Raw genomic sequence first — 24,202 nt, 5'->3', positions numbered from 1 at the left:
CAACCTCTACCTCGAACGGCTCCAGATCATCTACTGTGACGTTCAAATCATAGAGCCTGGTGTCTTCAAGGACGCCCATAAGCTGGACTACCTCACCATCAGCGAAACCCATCTTCACGAAATTCCTTTGGGGTTTTCAACGACCTGCCGATAGTAACATTCTACTTGGACAACAACGAGATCAATAAGATCGAGAGCGGGGCTTTTGGTGGGATGACGAAGCTGAAGCACATCTACCTCAGCATCAACGAAATGGAAACCATCAAGAAGGGGCTGTTCAAGGATTTGCCAGAGCTGAAGCTAATCAGGGTTGATGAAAACGGGCTGGAGAAAATTGAACCTGGGGCGTTTGAGAACCTGCCGAAGTTGAAAAAACTCGTTTTAGACAACAACAAGCTGAGGAAGATCGATGACGGTGTTTTGGGTGAGTAGGTTTCTTCTCAACCACCGCAAGGGGCTGCCAACTTATTCAAATGGAAGGAGGGTCTTATGATAACTCTTTTCTATCTGCGAGTTCTGAGATGAAATGTTGTTATGTACTGTACCCTTTAGATGTCACGTATCCCGTCAAAAATATCTGGAGGTGTAATATCAGGTGATTTAGTGGGCCCTTCCAAAGGACAACGTTTGCCTCACCACCGGTGTCGATAATTGACAATTCCAAATGAGTTTTCAGCATATGTTACGTTTTAGCAAGAAAGGGTCCCTTTGCATCACAGCAAGCTAGTTTGGAAGGGCTAGATAGCCATAATACAAACAGGTGGATAGGTAAACGTGATCTCTCAAAGTGGTCTGCTAGATCACCTGATATATCACCTTTTCGAAGAATACTGTTAGTCAGTATCCCTTCGATACATCCCCATTCACAAAGACAGAAATTCTAGGTACTCTGGAAACAATGGCAAATAAAAACTCCGCAGGTACTGATGGTATCTCAATAGTTACTGTGAAAAAAATTGTAGACCTTATAATCGAGCCACTATTGTTTTTGATGAATCAGTCATTTTTTGTAGGTTGTTTTCCAAATGTATTTGAAACGGCTCTCATATTTCCTCTATATAAAAAAGGCGACAAAACTGAGGTAGACAACTACAGACAGATATCTTTACTTTGTTCCCTCTCTAAACTGTTTGAGAAAGTTGTTAGTAACAGAATTCTGAATTACATGGATCAAAATAATCTTTTTAGTAATAACCAATATGGCTTCAGGAAGAACAAATCAATGGAATCAGCTTCATACCATTTATTAAATTTCATTTATACACAGGTTGACTCGAATAAACTAGTTGTAACACTTTTTTTCGATTTGTCAAAAGCATTTGATATCATTTCTTCCGAATTTCTTATAATTAAACTTGCAGGCCTAGGTTTCCTAAATAATCTATTGAACTGGGTGAAATCATATATGGAAAACCGTAGTCTAATAGTTAGCTGCAATGGAATTTTATCAAGTCCCGAAGATGTAAAACTAGGAGTGCCTCAAGGTTCTGTCTTGGGACCATTGTTGTTCCTCAATTTCATAAATGACCTGTCTGAATTCTTTTCTGAGTGTCACATAACCATGTTTGCGGATGACACTGCAATTACTGTGGCCGACAAAAACGAAGTTGAGTTGTCAGACAAAATAAATAAAATAATAGATAAATTCAGTGCTTGGTGTCAACGTAACAAACTTATTCTGAATAAATCTAAATCTGTTTCAATGAATACATTTATTAGGAAAAATTTCAGCAGTGACTCTTCCACAATAAATGGTATTCGATCTTCCAGCGAAGTCTTGTTTTTAGGAACGTCTTTAGACGAAAATTTGACCTGGAGCGGTCATATTCAGAAGGTCTGCAACAAACTCAATTCCGCATATTACTCAATCAAACAATTGAAAAACACTCTAGATAATTTTGGATTGATGAATGTCTATTTTTCTATGGCTTATTCTCACATCAGCTTTAATATCATTTCTTGGGGATGTGCAAGGGAATTTCCACGAGTTTTTGTTGCTCAGAAAAGATTGCTGAGACTAATTTTTAATATAGATTTTCAAGATAGTTGTAGACCAATTTTCTTAAGAGAGGGCCTATTGACGGCACCTTCTTTATTTATCTTGAAGTGTGTAACTTTTGCCCGTAACAATATAACTGAATTTGTCACAAATGCGGATATACATGGGAAACTGTTAAGAACCCCCTCACACAAAACGGCTCACTTTAGATGCTCCCCACTATTTAATACAACAAACTGTTATAATAACTTGCCGGCATCTATTAGGAAAATCGAGTCAGATAAACTTTTTGAAATTGAGGTGAAGAAACTTCTCTTACAGAAGTGTTACTACAGTCTTGAGGAATTCTTGCACGACACTTTTTCATGACATTTTGAGTGTATTTGCTAGAGCTTCTCCGATTTTTTATATAATACTTCTGTGTTGTGAAAGTTTGTGGACGTGAACCATATTTATTGTTTTTGTATTGTTCAACTTCTGTAGTTTTATTTTTGTTTTTTAATTATGACTTAGCACATGTACTCAATGTACCAAAGTGTCAAATAAATAAATAGAGCAATTAGATTTGTGACAGAATTGGTCGATACTTGAAAATTTTCAACGTATGTATTGGACTGTATCTCAATATACTTTATTGGTGATTATTAGTATCTCAGTTTGAGCTCATGAGCAGGTCAAAGATTCTCGTATACGTCAATTAGTATTTTGATGCACTTTTTCAATCATTTCACCTCTTACCCTTATATTGGAAATTGGAAAATTCAGCGATAGGAACGAGCGAACATTCCAAAAGTAATTAAAATACTTGGCATTTCTGTATCAAATAAAATCAGTCACTGAAAAAGGTAATCCCACATGATTTCTGAATTTCCGACGAATGCTATGAATCACGACTCGAGGCCTTATCTCCATTACTTAGATAACAGCGTAGTTTTCGAAGAAAAAAGTCATTAAAGTCAAGTGAATAAATATTGCAAAATTAAATTTGAGTCAATCCAGTATATTAATTTTCAAAGCTTTCAGAAATAGCTGAGTCTCCTCTAGAATTAACCATCCAAGAATTGAGAAGAAAAGCGATCAAGAAATGCTGCAGGTGAACACACTGTATGCATAGAAGAATTAACAAACTATGTAGAGTGAAAGACTTGTTTGGTTGGAAATAAAGGAGACAATGGGGACAATACCATCAGCAACATTAAATACACATTTATAACTTTCTCCTTTGTATTTTGTTAAAATGGGAAATGCGAGAGAGCTCCAGTTTAGGTGGTCACCAAATCGAACATTATTCAGAGTACATGCTTGGCAGGAATATCTGGTATACAGATACTTTGATCAGAGGCATTGATGAACCCAAAAGGAAGATATTGACAGGTCTGGAAATGCCATAAAGCACTTGAAACCAGCAGGCAGAAATTGATTTGACTTTTTATGAGTATTGGGGCATTGGAGAATCACAGGTGAAGAAAAAAATGGTGAGAGAGTTTTGAACCAGCTTTGGGAATACCAACATTGAATCAGATCAAACATCGGGAAAAATGGAACAAATTTGATGAAAATTATCCAATTCCCAGTTGAATAATTTTTAAATGAATGGAAACCATAACTTTATTATTTATTCGAAAGAAAAATGACCAAGACATACTTTTGACAACCTTTACATTTCCAACTGCAAATAATTCTCATTATTTCACGCACAAAAATTCTTTTCTTCACCTGTGACATATATTAGTTTAAAATTGTACTTTAACTTCTTTTACTTCTTTAACTTTTGAGTAAAAGCTGTATTATAATCAGTTTCTTGGTCATCTTACCTTCTATTCTTACTGCTTGACTTCCAGGAGAGGAAATAGCTTTATGTTCGTTGAATAAAAGCTCCAATGGAAGGACCTTGTGGCGGCAGAGGATATTTCTAAAAAGTTCATACCATGAAGAACTAATATTTCTTGAGATTGGTTGAAAATGACTCAGATGTGACAACAATAACAGACATTTTGTCAGAAGTTGAAGCTTTTTCCATTTTCCTGATGAAGTATTACAGGGATCTAAAATATTAAAGAATTTCCATCATATAATCTTTGCCAAGTTCTCGCCGATAAAGTCTCCTTGATTGTTCTTGCAGCTTGTAGTGATTCGTAAATCATCTTCTTTTTCCATACACTTGTTAATAGTGTTTCATAATCTGTTTCTTGGCCACCAGTAGCCAACTTGCTCTTTGTTCTTACTGTTTAACTCTCAAGTCAGTGTTTGTGTCTATTGGACAAAAACTCAGGTGTTATAACAACACCAGAAACTTCTTCGGGAAGCAGTATTTTCGATTTTTCTGATGAGGTAATATTCGGGTCCACAATATTGATGGATCTCCATTCCTCAATCTGACAGATCGTAATGAAGTTCGCTTCATTGCCTCTTTGGTTTCATTAGGAATTGTCAATGAAAACATTTTAGATGTCTACGCAGTTCAAGACAAACTTGTCGGAAATAAAGATTTCTTCTTCATTTCTCCATCTCTATACGTGGGGAAACTTCTGAAGGAAACAGTCAATTGATTCCAAAACAAAGCCTTCACGAAGATGGTGAAACTATGTCAACCACCAAACACAAAGCCTATTTTTATTGAATCTGGATTGAATCGGTATACAATGCTGGTTTGGAGGCAAAGATAGAAAGTTTTTGAAGAAGTGCTATAGGCAATAAGATGCTCATATTCAAAGCTGAACATTTTTCACACTCTTTGATGTAGCTCAGCCTTTGTGAGACTTCTGAGTGAATCCCAGAGGATGGAAATGTCATGACATCCCCATGTTTGTAATTATCATCCAGAAATTCAACACACTATCCTTCATTTCAGAAAATCTGCCGTCTTTACAGACTCTGTTTTTGCAAAACAATGAGCTGGATGGGATAAACGTGAACACGTTCAAGACTCTGGACCAACTGGAAGTGTTATGGTTGCAAGGCAACAAACTGAAAGAGATGAAGAAGGGAGACATCGACAATCTGAAAAATCTTCGCGAACTCAATCTGAACGATAACGAAATTAGAGTTCTGAGGCCGGGTTTCATTGACGGCTTGACGAAGCTGGAAGAGGTCGATCTGAGTAATAATAAACTCACAGTTATACCGAATGGGGTATTTAGCAAGTCATCGATAACAGGTAAGATATGATTTCTTCATTTATTTTGACTCCTCAACAATGAACAAAAACAAGTATAGAGGTCTGTTCAAAAAATAAGGTGAATTTCAGTTTTTCTCAAAAAACATTTATTCGTCGATTTCTATTTTGTCCCCTTCAAATTAGTCCACCTCAGAGTTTTTTCCAATTCTCCAAATATAGTCCGGTCATTATATAATTTGATTTAACGAAAATTGCGACAGAGCTAAATTTTGGTGAAGACCTTTATTTTACCATAAAAAATAAAAATTTCAAAGTCCCAATCTGTCCCATGAGCGCTTCAAAAGTTATTAGGGGTCAAAGGTCAAAATTTCAGGTTTTTTGAGTTTTTCCCGAAAACCGTAAGTTTAATCAAAAAAATACTTCGGACCAAAGTTGTAGACCTCAAAATTCTCTACAAAAATGATTTCTATGATTTTTTCTATAAGTATCACCGTTCCTGAGATATCGCAATTGTAAAAGTCACGTTCTACGTAATATGCATACATTAGTCACGTATATACACATCCAGGTACATAAGCAAGTTAAAATGCCTGTTTGTGTCTCTTTCATATACTATATATTAAATTCAGAAAATGCACTTCTAAAGGACCGTCAGTCCCTTTGAAAATCCTCTCTACCCGTATGGCCTTGAATATAACATCTAGCTACTTATTCTATTGTCCATGTGGCGTCGTTCATGTGCCTGCTTCTTTTAGTGTTAAACGTTCTGTTCGAATGAAAATACGTATTTATTACAAGCGTCTACTATAAGAGTTTTTAGTGATTAATATTTGAAAAAAAAATGTCGCAATTTTGCTTTATTTGCTCTAAGCTTTTGACTGAAGGTGAAACTGTTGTGGTTAATCGTGGAATACAAACTTTAATCGATGCAAGTGATGCAAGAAGTGATGAGTTTACTGAATATTTAAGAGGTCTGAAGTCCGTTACAATCCAAGTAGATTGCCGAAAATCATACACCCGGAAAACTTCAATTGCCGCAGCAAAAAGACAAAGTAAAGATGACTAGGCCAGTACTTGAAAAGTAAGTCCACCTCGTACTAGAGCACGAGTAAGTAAATCCAGCTTTAGTTTTAAAGAAAACTGCTTATTTTGTGGCGATGAAGCAGATGAGCAGGCTGAGAAAAAAAAACCGCAGAGTCCTCGAAAAAAAATTTACAAAGTTTCTACACTCAAATTTAAAGAATCTATTTTGAAATTAGCTAAAGATCGTTCTGATGACTTATCAAAAGCTGTCGTTGATCGTATTAATTTTGAATATGATTTAGTAGCTGCTGATGCTAAATACCATGATAGTTGTTACAAGGCCTACTGGGGAAACCACGTTAAAAAATGCGCCAAGTACACTACCTCACAGGTGGTGTGGAAACGTGGGCATATTACATAGAACGTGCGATATCTCAGGAACGGTGATTCTTAGAGAAAAAATCATGAGGACCATTTTTGTAGAGAATTTTGAGATCTATAACTTTGGTCTGAGGTATTATTTTGATAAAACTCACGGTTTTCAAGAAAAACTCAAAAAATCTGAAATTTCAACCTTTGACCACGAATAACTTTTGAAGCGCTCATGGGACAGATTGGAACTTTGGAATTGTCATTTTTTATGGTAAAATAAATGTCTTCACCAAAATTTAGTTCTGTCGCAATTTTCGTTATTTCATTACTGTTTTCTGGTCTAAATTGACCAGACTAAACAGTTCTGATATGAATTTTTTGGTAGGTACTCTCTCAGCGATTCAGTTTTAATCTCCTCAATCGTCACAGTCCTTTCATGGCTCTCTTCGATCTTGGGAACTCTTGATGCACGGAGCCACGGTAATAGAAAAGGAAAGTGAGCAATACTTTGGAATTTGATCGAACTTGGCATGCTTTTTGGTCTTGGCTCTCCTTGGTTAGGTTAGGTTAGGTCCCAAGTGAGTGGGTATATTCGACTCTCCACCGCAAGCCGCAAGGGTTTATTGTGGCTCATACCTATTCACACACGACCAAATAAACCCATCTTCTTAACGAAGCCGATTAGTTTGTATGGTGAGTGGTCTTTCAGGTCAGATGGTAGGAGAATGGTTCTGCCGAACTCAAAAACCTGATTCGGTCTCCAGTGGGGCAGGTGTTCAGTGTTTGTTTGGCAAAGCCCAAAGCGATGCCAATGACAGGTTCTGGTCCAATAAAGCCGCTTGCAGCACCCTCCTTCGCAAGAGAGTCAGCAGCTTCATTGCCTTCCAGGCCAGTATGGCCAGGAATCCAGACCTGAGACAATCTGTTAAGTCTTTCTATCGAGGAGAGTCGTTTTTGGCAGTTTGTTACCAGTTCAGACGTTGCTCGGTAGAAGCCAAGAGCTTCCAATGCCGCTTGAGTGTCCGAGAATATTTTTATTGACTTGTGAGTGAGGTTGGATTTATCCAATCTCTCCGCACACAATTCAATAGCGTAAATTTCTGATTGAAATACAGTCGAATAAGTTCCTAGGCAGGTAGATAACTCTGTCCTGGGTCTGCGACTGAAAACACCTGCACCAGAACCGGAAGGTGTTTTTGATCCATCTGTGAACCAACAACTATCTGCTCTTAATATTTCCTTCTCCCGGAGGATCCAGTTCTCTCTACTCGGGAATAGTACTTTATAAGACAGTTCGTAGTTGACAGTTGGAGGCATATAGTCAGAGGTCATTTCCAGAATGGAGTGACTTCCAATGTCAACCATTAGTCTGTTGCACTCTGCATTGAATTGATTTGTGCAATTGGCAATGTACACAAGTCTGTATGCAGTCCATCTAGCCTCTCTTTCCAGAAAAATGTGGAGAGGAGGTAGATCTAGAAGGATCTCCATGGCCGCTGACGGTGTGATACTGATGGTACCACTGATAGCCAGACAAACCTGTATCTGTAAGCCAGAGAGCTTCGCTTGAACCGTTTTCTGTGAAGCCTTCGGTCACCAAGCAAATGCACCATAAGTGATCATTGCTCTGAAAATCATCAAAATAAACCCCAAGTTTTACCACAAATCCTTCCACATGTCCATAGAGACAGTCTGGCTTTGTGTAAAACTTTTTCCAAGTGAGCGTTCCAGGTGAGTTTTTCATCAAGGACGATGCCAAGATATTTCACCTCCGTTCCAAATGGAATGACCACACCATTGAGGGAAATTGGCGTTAGATCGTCCAATATCCTCCTCTTGGTGAAGGGGTTGACAGACATCTGCTCCCTCAGGCACCAAGTGTGAACAACGTCCAACACGCTTTGGAGGATATTACAAGCTACCCATCCCGACGTGGACCTTGCCAGGATGACAAGGTCATCTGCATAAGCTTGCAGATTAACGTTTCTTCTGTTGAGGGCATCAAGCAGACTATCCATCAGGAGCATCAGGGTACTATCTCCACAGAAGGGGAGATAGTACCCCACCTTGAGGGCAGCCCCTGGTGACCCTGAACTTGATAGCCTTGCCTTGAAGAGTCGTAGTTGCAGTTCTGTTTACTAGCAAGGCGTAGATCCAGCCAGTTGTAGTCCTAGCCAGAGACAATCCTATAGATTCAGGAAGTGCATTGTCGAATGCTCCTCCAATATCAAGAAATACAGCAACCGCAAGATGGTAAGAGTACGGCTCTGCCGAACTCTAAAAACCTGATTCGGTCTCCAGCGGGGCAGGCACAAAAAATGCTCTGCTGTTTCATCGTTAATGATGTAGTCGGATAGTCACGGCGCAAGATTCTCACTTTTATACCCGCGACAATCTTCCCATATGAGGGTATTTGCACGTCAGCTACACCTGACGATGCCTTAGATTCAACCGTGTAGAGCTTTTCCGTCTCTAGTTTTGGTGAATCATCACTTGAACGCAAACGTTCGCTAACCTGCTCATGGGGGGTTTGTTCCTCCATCTGAGAGAGATTCTGCGTACACCGCTCCATAATTTGGTGCAAGGCGGTTTCAGGTACTCCGCTCTTGAGGAGACGACTCAGTCGTTTCCTGGCTGCACCACCAAACTTCTTTTTTAGGTTCAGTTATTGGATTAGGAGTCGGAGAGTTGAGAAACTCTCGCTCCTGATCTAAATTCGCAGGGAGGTCAAGTGGAGTCGTGAGCTCGACATCTATCTCCTCTGTAGACTCAGCGCCAGAAAGAATGTTTGAGTTTACTTTGTCCATAAAAGTCCCACGAGTAGCTGGGGAGAGAAGGTCAATCACGGCAGAGCTCCGCATTACCGTGACAAGGCGATACTATGACGAGTGGGCGCCCGGTATCTCGGAGGTTCCGTAGAGACAGCTGATAGGCTCAGTGTCATTCATCCTCTCGGTACGGATACACACACCTTAGGATTGATCCATCGTTGGGGTGCCATTCAGTTAGGGGATAACAGATCCACAAGTGATTCTACCATTCTCGTATCCACTGGGGCTCCGATGGCCGGTTTGTTCAACCCCCACATCCTAAGCCAATGCATTCGTCAAAAACAGCATGCACAGTAGTTTAGGCAGTGAAAGATGAACAAGGGCAGTCAACCCGCCTAATCGAATGTACGCAGCAAGCGAAATTTGAACATCTACCTTATTTTTTGAGCAGACCGTGGACTATTCTACTCCTGGCACAGGAATTCTATGACTGCCCACACGAATCGTTAAAAATCTAGAAACAACAGCGACTGAATCCCATCAGAAAACCGCTCACCCATCCAGAAAGTAACCTTTCAAATTTCCAGACTTAAAACTCGGCAACAACGACATCGTCACCATCGAACCTGGAGCCTTCGAAGGTGCGCACATGTTCGACCTGGACCTGCGAGGAAACGACCTACTCGAAGTGACCGTGGGCGTCTTCAACAGCATCTTCGTCAACCGTCTGGACCTGAGTGACAACAAAATCGAGGTGATCAAAGATAGCGCTTTTGATGGATCCAACTTCCAGTTCCTCCATCTGGACGGAAACAAGATCCACCAGCTGCGTAGCGGTGTCTTCGAAAACGTCAAAGTCACCGTGGTCTCCGTCAAGAACACCAACCTCACCGACAGGGATCTGGTGTCCCTCAGGGACCTTTCCATCAGCTTCAATTTCAACTCTGGGACTGATTCCAGGCAAGCGCGCAGCGTGATTCGATGAGGCTGGGAGAGAGGCGGTTACGGGTGACTATTGTACATTGGACAGTGAAAGTGAATGGTGCATTTGGAAGAAAACAATGAATGGGTATCTTGGCTGGTGGTGTGCCGGTTGGGAATATTGTACTAAGATTTGTTGCACCACAAGTGACTTGATGGACATGCGGAAAATCGTTCATGAACTTTACAGAGGGATTTAAATTGTGACGTCTGGAATGGAAAATGCTGGATCCCAGTCAACAGTAATCCATAAATATCCCTTGTCCGATTTTTTACAGCGTGGACTCGATTAGTCCTCCCCTCTTTACTCATGAACGGTACAACATATCAAGGTCGGACACAATTCACATTTTCAGTACTTTTTGATAAGAAAACTGAGGGCGCTACCAACGTTTTTTCTTCAAAAGTATGAGGAAGTCTTGTGATAACTCGCTTGGTAGGTATTTCCATTCTCTATCCATAATTTTATTATTTTTGGGATACTCTCAAGTGATTATCGCTCTTATACTCGTTTAAAAGACCTAAAAACAAACGATACATATCCTAATTACAAATGTATTCAAAACTCCCGCCAGTTCATTTCAATGGACATTCAAAATTTCAATCATTCACCCTTTGACAGTCATGACATCTGTTAACAAATTTTTTCCTACGTTATTAAATGTTCCTGGGGCAATATCATCGAAAGCACTTACTTTTCAATCCTCCGCGACTTCCGAAATTGATTCCGGTTGTGTTTCATTCTCTTCAGATGTCGCGCTCTCCCCTCAAATGCATCTAGAGGCTTCGTATCAGGTGATCTAGTGGGCTCTTCTAAGGGACTACGTTTGCCTATCTACCGGTTTGGAAATTTGTCAAACCCAAATGATTTTTCAACTGATATTAGGTTTCAGCAACTCTTTATCACCAGCTGGTGCGAAAGTGACTATATATAGTACTGAAGTGATACCTTTTTACGTGAATTCTGTCCAACCTTGATATCGTGTTCCTTTCAGAAGTTAAGAGAGGAGGGAAATTTTCGTCCGAACTGTATTGCTCACCAATTAAACAATTCTCAATGTTTTTTTTTAAATATACCACAGAAATTACTTATTTTTGTCATTCATGACAATAATGACTTCAATAAATTGATGGATATAGCTGTTACTTTTCCCTCGCTCAGTGAGCGAGGCCTACTTACTTGTAAATTCCTTAAATTTAGCGAAAAAATCGTTATGTTGGCAACACTAGAATGGCACGCAGTGTTCAAATCGGAGTACTGCACTGCATGCATTTAATTTTACCGGGAACCTCGATATTGATAAAATAATAAAAGAGTTTGCTGACAGAGAGACTAGAAAAGTCAAATTTCATTGTTTTTTTTTTGAAATGGATAGTTTCTTTAATAAATGGTAATTTCATTATATCTTCTTCTTTTTTCATATGGGTTTGAATTGCAGTTAGGGGGCGCCATATAAATCTTGCCTGTGGCGCTGGTAGTCCTAAAAATAATAAAAATAATTTGGCATAAATACAGCGTGACTCACGGTCGATGGTAGGTTAGACGTTTCTGGAAAACGCAAAGCATGATTTTTCTGAAAATTTCACCTCTCACATTTCCTTACCTGTTCTATCGATCTAAAATATTTTTAGCATTGCGGCGTTGCCACTTTCATCAAAAAATCCTAGCAACTTTATTTTTTTTAATGGAACGCCCCGTATATTAATACATTTTTGGAATCTCTCTGGTATTTTAGTATTTTTTTGTTAATAATGTCCTATACCTATCGCTATCTGTTTTCGAGATAAAAAATAAATTGTGCTAAATATGGTCCAAAACATAGCCTTAATTGAAATCAAGTACATCAGGACTCTCAATTCATGAAAAGTTGATATTTTGATGATAGTTTGGACAAACTCGAAATATTCAAATAACACCAAGAAATCGACTCCATATCATACAGGGCGTGCTAAAATGACTATTATTTCCATTGTGTATAAAAGTAGTCAAAAGTTCATTATTTTAAATGAAACCCCCTGTATATTACTCGGTAAATTGAAAGATGGTGAAAAATGCTTCAAGATATATCATGTCCCTATACGTGAATCGTCAAGTTCTCTCAATAAAGTCGCTTCTTCTAGAAACATTATTTTTATAGAATTTGGATTTAAGTAGCAGTGGAATTATGAAGCTTGTAGCAGTTCGGTTACTTTTATAAGTAATTTACAAAGAGTTATCGACGGTGTTTCGAATCATCTTCCAAAATGAATGAAAATATCGATTATTCAAACGAAGTTCTTATGAAATTATTTATTATACACATGAACAAAGTGATCAAATAATTGTCAGAACGTGTAAAAATTTCAACCAAATGTATCCTGAATTAACACCAATGAACGAGAGGAAGTTTGTGAGGTTACAAAATAATTTCCTTAACTATGGCTCAAAGTTTCCAGGGAACAACTGTACCAAAAATCAGTCATTTCTAGGTAAAAAGTAAGATTTTGTGGGCTAAAACATGTGAAAGTACAGACAATAACAGAAAAGGATGATTCAAAATAACAAAATTGTAAACAAAATGTCACATTTTCACAATAAATGCTGAAAATGTTGTCCATTACATTCTAAACACTTTAAAATGTTTTAAAACACCCCATAAAAAAGTCAAGTGGCGTGAGATCGGGTGATCTCGGTGGCCAATCCCACGGCCTTAAACGCCTAAACCAACGATCGTCGAAGAGTTCGTCAAGTTTCCTGGAAACTTCCTGGGTGGAATGAGCTGGCGCTCCGTCCAGTTGAAACCACGAATTCCTATATTCCTCTAAAGGCAAATTTTCAGGAAAATCGGTTACAGTCGTCCTTAATATTTGGAGATATCTCTCGGCATTCAGTGTGGCTTCATAAATAAAAAAGCTAATTTTATTGTTCTTCAGAATACAGAAAACATTCAGGTCAAATTTTTCTTGAAAACCCATTTCTTTTGTAACATGAGGATTATGATTAGCCCAAAAATGTTTATTCCTTCTATTGAAAATACCATCCCTCGTAAATTTTGATTCGTCGCTCCAAATTATTTTTGACAAAAATTCCCGATCTTCCTGTGTATGAATCAAAAGGGATTCACAAAAATGCATTCTACGTTCGAAGTCTTATGCTTTTAGAGCTTGAACTTTGGTGAATTTATACGGATGCATTCCGTGATTTTTCAAAATTCGTTGTACTGAAGCATGTGATACACCTAAATCTTTTTCTTCACTGCGAATGGAAGCTTCTGGATATGCATAAAAATATGCCAAAACGTTAACAGTATTGTCCTCATTTGAATTAACAGGTTTTGGTAATGTTGAAGGCGCTTTCAACATGGAGCCATAGTTAAGGAAATTATTTTATAATCTTACAAACTTCCTTTCGTTCATTGGTGTTAATTCAGGATACATTTGGTTGAATTTTCTACAAGTTCTGGCAATGATTTGATCACTGTCCGTGTATAATAAATACTTTCATAAGAACTTCGTTTGAATAATCAATATTTGCATTCGCTTTTGGCGATTTTTTGAAACACCGTCAATAACCAATTATCAATTACTTATAAAAGTCACCAAACTGTCATAAGCTTGATATTTCCACGGCTACCTAGAAATCAAATTCTTTAAAAATTATATTTTGTACAACTGTTATTGAAAATCTCTTTGATAGAAACACTTCAATCAGAACACCTACCAAAAAATCATTTAGTAAAGTTCACACATACAGTTCGTGCCATTGGTAATATTAAATCCCTGTGAAGTTACTGACGATGACGAAGTAGTATTCAGTCCAACTGTAGAAAGTCCTTCATGACTAACCAATAATCCTCCTTAAAATAACGTGAGTTGGCGTATGTAGTTGTAACATATGTCTAGTAATCCAAAGATCGTGTGTTCAAATTCCATGGACCCTATAATTTTTTTTATTATCAGCAGTAACGTTATACAAAAATATTTGTATGATACATTTGTTAAAAGTGATTTTATTTTGCTCGTGAGTTTGCTCCACTTGCTGACGCTCGTTTTGCAATAATCCCCACTCATAAAATAAAATGCCACTTTCAACACTTGTAGGTAAAACGTGAATAACTATTTTTCCACAAAAACGGCTTTATTAAGAAAACTTGACGATTTAGGTATAGGGACATGATATATCATCTTGAAGCATTTTTCACCATTTTTCAATTTACCGAGTAATATACAGGGGGTTTCATTTGAAAAAATGAACTTTTGACTACTTTTATGCACAATAGAAATAATAGTAATTTTAGCACGCTCTGTATGATATGGAGTCGATTTCTTGGTGTTATTTGAATATTTCGAGTTTGTCCAAACTATAATCAAAATATCAACTTTTCATGAATTGCGAGTACTGATGTACTTAATTTCAATTAAGGCTATGTTTTGGACCATATTTAGCACAATTTATTTTTTATCTCGAAAACAGATAGAGGTAGGTATAGGACATTATCAACGAAAAAGTATTAAAATACTAGAGCGATTCCAAAAATGTATTAATATACGGGGTGTTTCATTTAAAAAAATAAAGTTGCTAGGACTTTTTGATGAAAGTGGCAACGCCGCAATGCTGAAAATATTTTAGATCGATAGAACAGGTAAGGAAATGTGAGAGGTGAAATTTTCAGAAAAATCATGCTCTGCGTTTTCCAGAAACGTCTAACCTACCATCGACCGTGAGTCACGCTGTATAATTTATTTCATCGTTTCGTGACAAAATACACTCTAATTTTTCCATATCTTAGTGACTATCTTTGTGCTATGCCTGTCAGTCCTACTCGATGATATATCTTCTTGCAGGAATAAAATTTCAACAGGAAAACGTCCAATTGTGTTTTTTGCTAAAAATATCGTTCCATAATGTGGTCACTTAAAATATTTGCGTATGCATTTATTTACATTGCGAGCCGAAAACACGTGAATCATAATAATATTTCACGGCTGGTAGATTTCCTCTGCTTGTTTTTAAGGAATGTTTGTCCGTGATAAAACTGATGGTAGATAAAGTACAGAGGCTCCAAAAACACTTCCACACAGCTATTTTTGCGCTAACTATAAATGATCAACAACAAACGTACCTTGGAAGTTAATGTTGAACAAATTGAAATGTGTTTTGCGTTAACGGCAACCCTCAGTCGAAACTTGTCTCGACTAAGGATCAAAAAGTCTACAGACGGATCTCCACCAAACGGGCTCGCTTGCGACTAGTTTTGTTTTCAAAAACAGAAACGTAAAACTCGAAATTCAAATTCCAAAAACGAGCACAAGTCTCATGTTTTGTTGTGAACTGTTTTGTATCGTTACAAAGGAAAGTTGAATTTCCTTGTTGTTTGAAATAAACAACAAATCAATAAAAATTACCTGCCGACTGGTTCCACAGCGAACTCAGTTTACAAAAACACAGACAAAATACCTAAACCTTTTGTTCTTTCGGTCTGCCGACAGGACATTTTGTTGTTGAGAAGAACAGTCGCCCGCGACACAAAGTCTTGCAAATGTTTCTTATTTTGACAACTCAAGTTGCTGTTTTGTTGTGGTTTTGTGTGTTTGTTTCTGTCTGTCATCAGTTTCTCAACGAAACTGATAACTTCTCTGGTGAGTGATATTTCAGGGGGCCAGCTGGTGAGAAACGTAACAAATTTTAGTTTGAAACAACGTGAGTTGTCATCATATGTGAACATTACTGTCCTGTGTAGGAAGAATTTGCGTTATTCCTCAAAACGCGCTTTTGAATCAGGATGTAGTTTGTTATAATGTGACCACTTACAGTTTTATTTGTTTGTACATATGAAACAATCAAATAATGTCATTATTGTGCAATATTACTCAATTTTTATTGTTGATTATTTAATGTTTTGAGTCAAAATTATCGTTGTGTGTTTCTAATCTCGCTAACACGTCCATTTGAATTTTTTCATAACACAAGAGCAGTTGACATTCGATAAGGGGTTAAAAAACCAAACCGATTTATCACTTTACAGTTGTAAGCATGTGATACAGGAATGGATCGTTATATTATAGTAAACATAATCAGGAGATAACCTTCAACTTTATGTTTATATATTTTTTACATGAGTCTTTATTTTTGGGCGAAATCAATAGTTTGTTTATAATAAGAGGTACAAGGTCAATTCAATCAAACAAAATTGCATGTTGAATACTTTGTGACGTCTTCATTATTATCAAAAATTCACTTATCAAAGAGTACATGACAGGTCAATCTAATTTAGTTGAATTGCGGGATGACGGATCTATCGTTACGGCAAGGAACTTTTGCTGATATTCATTTGACCTCTTCTGTATCTCAGAAACATACTTGTGACTAGATATTTCAAAAACATGCGAATTTTTATTTCAGTTCAATTTTGAAATGAAACATTATTAAAAGGTCTCTTTGAGAAAGAAATGTTTCAGCTTTTTCTATCTCCACAGAAACAAAGCGGAAATCTTCCAAAAAAAGGAAAAAAGCAATGAATTCCAAAATAAATTCCTCACAATGATGTGTAGTACATGCAAATTTTGAACTTTCAGACACCAACAGGAAAAAAACATTTTCATATGAACATTGAATTACACAAAAATCATTCCTTCCTATTTTGAAATCAGTTACTGTCTTCCTTTCTTTAGAATATTCCCTCAAGCCTATTACTTTTTTCCATGGAAGGTCTCCTTTCGAAACATGTGCCTTTCTTTAATTTTTGCACTTTTTTCAAAATTGGTTTGGGAAAAAATGTTGACACGTACTTTCTTCTTTTGAGAAAAATGGACGACAATATCATCTGATAGTGACCTCCACTAATTGCCCTACAATAATTCAGTCGATTTTCTCACCTGACCTATCCAAACTTAACGTAACCTCACCTCACCTAAATTAACTTACCTAACCTAACATAACCTAACCTAACCTAACCTAACCTAACCTAACCTAACCTTACCTAACTCAACCTAACCTAACCTAACCTAACCTAACCTAACATTACCTTACACAACCTAACTTGGCTTGAATAAACGAAAATCCGTGTAAAAAAGTTTTCCCGTAATTATTTTATTGGTTATACTTTGGCTAATTAACTATTTTTACAAGTTTCGAATTTACATAAAAGGCGTGATTATTTTTGAACTGAAAACCTTAAATTTTTTTTCATTTCTTGAAGCTTCTTCTGAAAGCCTTCAAAAAAGATTCCCCATGGAAAAATCAAAAAAATTTTGGTTTTCCATTTTTTGTTATTGATAATCAAAGACGTTGAAAAGTGATAAATTCAATTGAAGCGATGAAAAAAAATGTTTTCTTAATATCCAAATTTATTCGTATCCTCATTATTTAAAGTTACATAAAAATGATATTCAACGAAAGTCATTTTTTGTGGAGGCAAATCAGTTTTTTATCGACCTTCTTTTTTTTCGTATTTTTACCTTCCACAAACTGAAAAATATGAAAATTACAATGAAGAACTTAATACAAGTATAGGAAGGGCAAACATTTTAGTCACCCCGATAAATTACTGCGTAAAATCAAAGTATTTATCACAATGAAAAATGTTCTATTCATCAGTAACTTGTCGTATTTAGCAATTTTGCCTATCAAAAAAATTGCTAAGAAATAATACAATACGTATCTTAACGATTCGGAGCCAAAATCTACCAAAATTTGCAGTTATTTCTTTGCTGATTATCTATTTCTCAACTTCATCGACAGATCTCAAAGGAGTTTTGATCTCCCTCTTGAACATGATAACTTGGTGATCGAAACACGTGTCGATGTGTTAAAACATCGATTTGGTGTTGAGAAAAAACTCCAGTAATATTTATGTTTCAATTGTACTTTTTATGGTGAATAAAGACGTGTTATTATTATTATTATTATAAAATTCAGAGATGCAGTCAATCCCTGCAAGGTGTTTGAAAATACAAATATTTTTTCTTGCTTCTAATTGGCCCATCGTAGTTTTTATTGTTCCACTCTGTATATTCAATACACTACTCTATAATATCCGTGAATTTCTCCATCGTCACTTGGAAAAATTGAGAAAAAACTTCACTTTCCACATCAAATATTGAATAAACCAAAAATAGGGTAGCAAACTCTCGTCACGTCCGTACCTTGTCATTTATAATTCGATTCGCTCGCCCTTAAACATGAATAATTCAGTTACAAATGAAGACGCATGAGGAAAACCGTCACGATATAAAGAACGACTGAAATTTTGGGACACTTTTCATACATAATATATGGAAACTCCAAAAACAAAGGTGTGACTAGTTTCTTGTTCGCTGTCATCGTGTTTCAATTTTCTTTTGGTTGTACTTCGTCAAGTTCGATCGCTTGAAAAAATATCCCGAATGTTTTGAATGCAAATCCTTCAAATTGAATTTGGGTGTTTTTGCTTCTTCTCCGCCTTCTTCTACTTTCTCCAATTACTCCAAGGCAAATTTTATTACACTTCTCCAATACAGATATTGGATATTTTTAAAAATGACAATAATTTTTTTTTCAGATCGCTTTAGGGAAAAAAAGTTGACGGGTGATTATTAAACGAATGTAACTTACAACAAAATTTATTAAATGGTCAAAAATACTGAGTGCGCATATAAGCAAAACTAAAAAAAAATATGGCTCTTCTTTGGCACCCCGAAAAAAAATCATTATACAAAAAAAATTGGAATCAGTACAAAGTATGGCCTCCACGCTGGTTTATTACGGCCCTACATCTATCGTGCATCGACAAAATGAGATTGTCAATGTCTTGTTGAGGTACATTTGCCCATTCAGCGATTAAAAGCTCTCTCAATTGAAACGTTGCGTGAATGTTCCCCATATGCGGAGTAAACCTTCGTTGAAGCATGTCCCACACATGCTCGATGGGATTCAGGTCCGGTGATTGTGCTGGCCATGGCAATACATCAACTCCTTCGTTGGTGAGCCAGTCAGTCACTAGACGCGCGACATGTGGACGAGCATTATCGTGCATTAGGTGGAAGTTTTCACCAACAGCACCAGCAAACGGACGGACGATAGGTAGAAGAATGGTGTCGAGGAACTGTCAAGCTGTGAGGGAGTGATTTGGAAAAACGAGATCGGTTCTGCCGCCGATGATGATTCCGCCTCATAGCATTACTGTACCACCTCTGTATGTGTGGACTTCCTGGACGTGTCTCAAACGTTCATTATTTCCAGGTCGTCTCCACAGTCTTACTCGACGAGAATCTGGATGAAATCCAAATCTGGATTCGTCTGTAAACAAAACTGTGGCCCAATCATTTGCATCCCAGTTTTGATGTTCTTGACACCACTCTAATCTTCTACCGCGATTGCCTCTCGACAAAGGTGGACATCTAAGTGGCCTTCTGTTGTGGAGATCTGCTTCATGCAGTCGATTTCTGACAGTATCACGATCAATGGTTACCTGGTGCGTCTGCTGCAACACGTTAACCAACTCAGGTGCTGTGATTGTCGGTTGTCTTCTTGCGGTTAAGACCAAAAATCGGTCTTGAACTGCAGTTGTAGCGCGTCCTCGCCCTGGATGTTGTTCGGCTGGACTGCCAGTTTCACGGAAACGCCGCCACAATCGACTGATAACACTTTGGGAGACCCCCAAACGAAGAGCTACATCATTTTGTCGCATGCCACCTTGAAGAAGCCCTACAGCTCTATTCATCTCAGCCAATGGTAAGTGATGGCGTTCCATGTTAAAGCACAATATTTCCAGTTTAATTGCTGAGCAAGAACTGCATAGAATGTACAAACTCGACAATTTCAGATTATTCATTTTAGCCGAAAACCTACAGTTTGTAAAAAACTTGATAAAAGATTAGTTACCGTTTTTGCAGGCTTTGTTCAACCCATAGAAATCTACAGGGTGGTCGAGTGTACCAGTTTAATCGAAATTAAACGACCTTATGCATTTATTTGTATGATATTTAGTATGTTATAAAAATATCCCTAGACTTTTCCGATGTGTGTAGATTTAACCAGATTCCATACTGCTTTGGACTTATTAGTTAGTGGACGTTGTAATGTAATTTTTATTACTACCGGAAATAAAGAATTTTGAATTAATTATTGTACTCATGTATGTTGAATCTAATTTTGCCATTCTGGAAAATGTTTCTGTCCTTTCACGAGGACTCACAATTTTCTTCCAGTTTGACCTATGTTAAACACCGGACATGATCCACGTGGAAATTCATCAACTATGATCTATCATCAGGTCTATGTAACACCATTTTCAATGTACAAGTTCGAGTTAATATTATGAGATGTTGAATATTGTTTGAGACGACAGAAATATTTTGTAAATAATTTAGATGGAGAAAGATCTAGCTTGTCGATTCTTCCACCGAAACATCGACATATGGACCAGTGGATAACAAATAAAGAATAGTTTTTCCAACTGCTCTTTCGTCGAATAAAAAATCTCCAGCACGCTATACTAAATCAAGAAGGCAGCCGTTTCTGTTTACAGAAACGAAGTCCATCCAGATTCTTATCTTGACAAAGAATAAAAATAAAGTTCGATTGGCAATTGTTCCTTAACTTCGTTACAGAGCTGGACACAATCGACTCCAATAAAACAGGAGAATCTTTTCCAAAAGGCAGCTTGATTAGAATTTAGGTGTCTGGCTAACGTGATTCATTCGAAGAGATTGAGAAAAACGGAAATAACTTCTATAAAAGCTCAGCAGAAACTCTAAAACATCAATTTGAAGGTTATGTTACATTAGTTCGTTGCTTTTTCCATAATAAGGTAAGATTTGGTTCGTTGCTTATTTTATATTTCATTGGATCGTTCGTAGGTTTCTCTATAAGAGATTAGTTGAATTTAATTATTCTTCATTGACAAATAATGTAGGGTTTTTATTGTCAAAAGGAGATCATGACATTTATATTAGAAAAGAGATCATATTCCATCACAGTTAAAATGAATTCAAACGTAACAATTCATATCTTTGTATAAATATTGGATTACAGCAGAGTTTCGTTGCGAAATTCGTGAATGAATTTTCTCTGAGCTTCAGAATTGTTATTCAAGTGTTGTTTGGGAAGTGAACATTCCCTTTGGCTGGTAATATTGAAAACCCAACAGCTCTGTTCTGATCCGCCATGGGCCGCATCAGTGGTGCTTGGCTGAACCACGAATGCATTGTTGCATCCAAAGGCCTTTGAAGAACAATCATCAAGAGAATTGACTGAAGACTAAATCTACAACTATGAATGATGAACGAGGCTCCTAAAGGCGGTCCCACGCCATTCTAAGTATCAACATCGACCGCTCAACATAGTCGTTTTCTGTCTACTTCTGTAGCTTCCACTGCAAGGCAAATAGTTGAAACTAGCCAGAGAGAATACGACGCTAATCTAAGAATTTTTTGTTTCTAGGTTCTGCTTTCAGGTAGATGCCTTGCAGTGAAAACTGCAGGAAAATACAGTAAAGGGATTTTGTTCTCCGGTCAATCTCGAAGCTCAACTTTTCAACGGACTGCCTTTGGAAGCCTCGTTTATCATTGATATTCATGATACTGATACTACTGTCGATCATCCAAATGACGTGTTCATAAGGAGAAATGTTACCGAATTTTCCTAGATCATATTCATATCAAAATATCATAACTGAAGTATATTATTAGAAATTCTCTATGTGAATATACTGCATATTTTTTGCAACTTCAGTATATGGTTACCTTCGATATTGAAAAATACCCTTCAAAACTGACGTGTAGAAATCTGCTCACCTCACCTACTTACTTACTTTTCCATACATAAATACGACTTTGCTAAGGACCCAAATGTACCTAATTTTATAATAAATCAACCAACTTACAATCAGAGGAAAAACGTATTACCCGCTATATGCAATCAATCTTCATCGTTGTAGATTTCCTTGCTGTTCCTACTTCACCACACAAACACAATGCTGTCGCTAGTCTCTTTTACTTCCAGAACATTGTTGCCAACCTAACAAAAATATGTTTCCCAGTCTTGCCAACATTAATTGACTGGAACTTACGTTCCTCTCCAGCAGGCATATAATAAATGAATATCTTCGTAGCATCGAATTGGAAATTGAAGCACATGCGAGACTGAGCTGCAAACGTGGATCGTTTGTGGGTTCCGTATAAATAAATTAACAAAGCACAGTCTAAACACGAAAGAGGTCTATTATTAATTGCTTGTAGTATTATATGCAGCTGGGGTTATGTTCGAAGAGATTTCCGTCTAGTTTCTCGGATGCATAATGTATCCCTACAATCATTCGTCCATATTATTTGAATGATATTTCAGCTACAAGGTGTAACCAATGATGAATCTGAAGTGAATCTTTCCATGAATGGCACATGCTAAGTGCTAGTAGCCTACAGCGCCTAGTAATTCCTTCCCATAAATGATCTACAGGAGTTGGCTGCGTCCGGTATACTTTTGATTTCCTGTAGAGTCAAATCTGGAGATATAGGTGGCTATTCTGTGGAACCTCTTCTTCCAATCCATCGATCCAGAGAATTATAATGCAATTAGGTGGATCCACATCTATTCAACCACCCCTTTTCGCAATAGAGGATCTAACTGGCATAACTTTATCATTCGGCAAATTTTAGTATCTCTCATCATTCAATAATAATAATAATAATAATACTAGTAATAATGATAAATAAGACCAAACAGCACTGCCTTGATAGGATACGAATGCTAGTGGCTGCTAAGAAGTCACTAGTGAGGCGAGCGAGAAGTATCGCGGAAAACCTTAGGTTCCGCGAGAAACCTTCTCGCTTATTCCAAGAGCCTCCACGTGTTGTGGATAATCCGCCGACCGCTGATCAGGTGGAATCCTTCTGGAAGGATATCTATGAACACCCGCAGCCACTCAACTTAGACACTCCAGCCCTACCGCAGTTCGAAGCTTTCAACAGAGAGCTTCGACAGCCTGAGGTCAATGAACTGCGCAACCCGATAACCCCGGATGACGTTCGAAGGGCCCTTGTTGGTTCCAATAATTTTGCTGCTCCAGGCCCAGATGGGCTGAACACTTATTGGTGGAAAAAACTACCAAGTACCCACCGCCATCTGGCCAGAGTTTTCAACTGATGGCTGGACGGAGAGCAGCCGATTCCGGATTGGTTTGTCGAGGGGCGGACCGTTCGCATCCCCAAAAGCGGAGATTTGTCGATTCCTAAGAGTTACAGACCGATAACATGCTTGAATCCGTGTTATGAGTTGTTTACAAGCATCTTATACACACGAATACTCACCGCAGTTGAACGAGTGTTTTAACGGATATATGAGCAGAGAGGGTCGAAGAGAGGAGTCGCTGGATGTAAAGAGAACCTGCTCATCGATAGATGTGTAACGCAGGACTCGATACAATATAAGCGTAACCTCTCTATGGCCTGGATCGATTACCGTAAGGCATTTGATACAATTTCGCATGAGCTCATCTTGCATTTGCTCAGATGCCTTGCGGTACCCGACAACATAGTGAGATGCATTGAACAACTGACACCACTTTGGCGAACTCGCTTCACCATAACATCTGGTCAAGCAAGAGTTCAAACAGGGTGGGTCACTTTCAGAAGGGGTGTATTTCAGGGTGATTCCCTCAGCCCCCTTCTATTCTGCATCTCACTATTGCCATTATCCGTTGCGCTCAGAAAGACTCGAGGATATAACTGTGGCACCCCCGGAAACCGGAGGCACAAGGTCACCCATCTGTTTTATATGGATGATCTTAAACTTTATGCCTCTGGAGAGAAGGATCTCTATCAGTCCTTGAGGGTGGTGGAAGAGTACACGCATGCTATCGGTATGAAATTCGGGATAGACAAATGTGCAATGGTTCATCTCAAAAGAGGACGATGCGGGGACTACGGAGAGGATGTGCAGCTCGTAGATGGAAGCATCCTACACCATCTGGATGCCGGAGA

General features: G+C 37.8%; 2 protein-coding genes across 2 annotated transcripts in view; both read left to right on the top strand.

The window, feature by feature from the left end:
- Positions 1-24,202, top strand: part of LOC141482374 (uncharacterized) — a 139,190-nt gene that overhangs the window by 64,781 nt on the left and 50,207 nt on the right. The window lies entirely within an intron of this gene.
- Positions 213-11,410, top strand: LOC111517307 (uncharacterized). The gene is made up of 3 exons (XM_023173408.2): positions 213-424; positions 4,851-5,156; positions 9,871-11,410. Exons 1-3 carry the CDS (start codon positions 214-216, stop codon positions 10,266-10,268), a joined length of 915 nt encoding a protein of 304 aa, XP_023029176.2. The 5' UTR covers position 213; the 3' UTR covers positions 10,269-11,410.

Source organism: Leptinotarsa decemlineata, unplaced genomic scaffold (assembly GCF_025532065.1).
Source record: "Leptinotarsa decemlineata unplaced genomic scaffold, Ldec_3_MD MMD2_tig00001064_RagTag_RagTag, whole genome shotgun sequence".
Taxonomy (NCBI): domain Eukaryota; kingdom Metazoa; phylum Arthropoda; class Insecta; order Coleoptera; family Chrysomelidae; genus Leptinotarsa; species Leptinotarsa decemlineata.
Note: the sequence above shows the minus strand (reverse complement) of the source record. Positions and strands in the feature narration are given on the sequence as shown.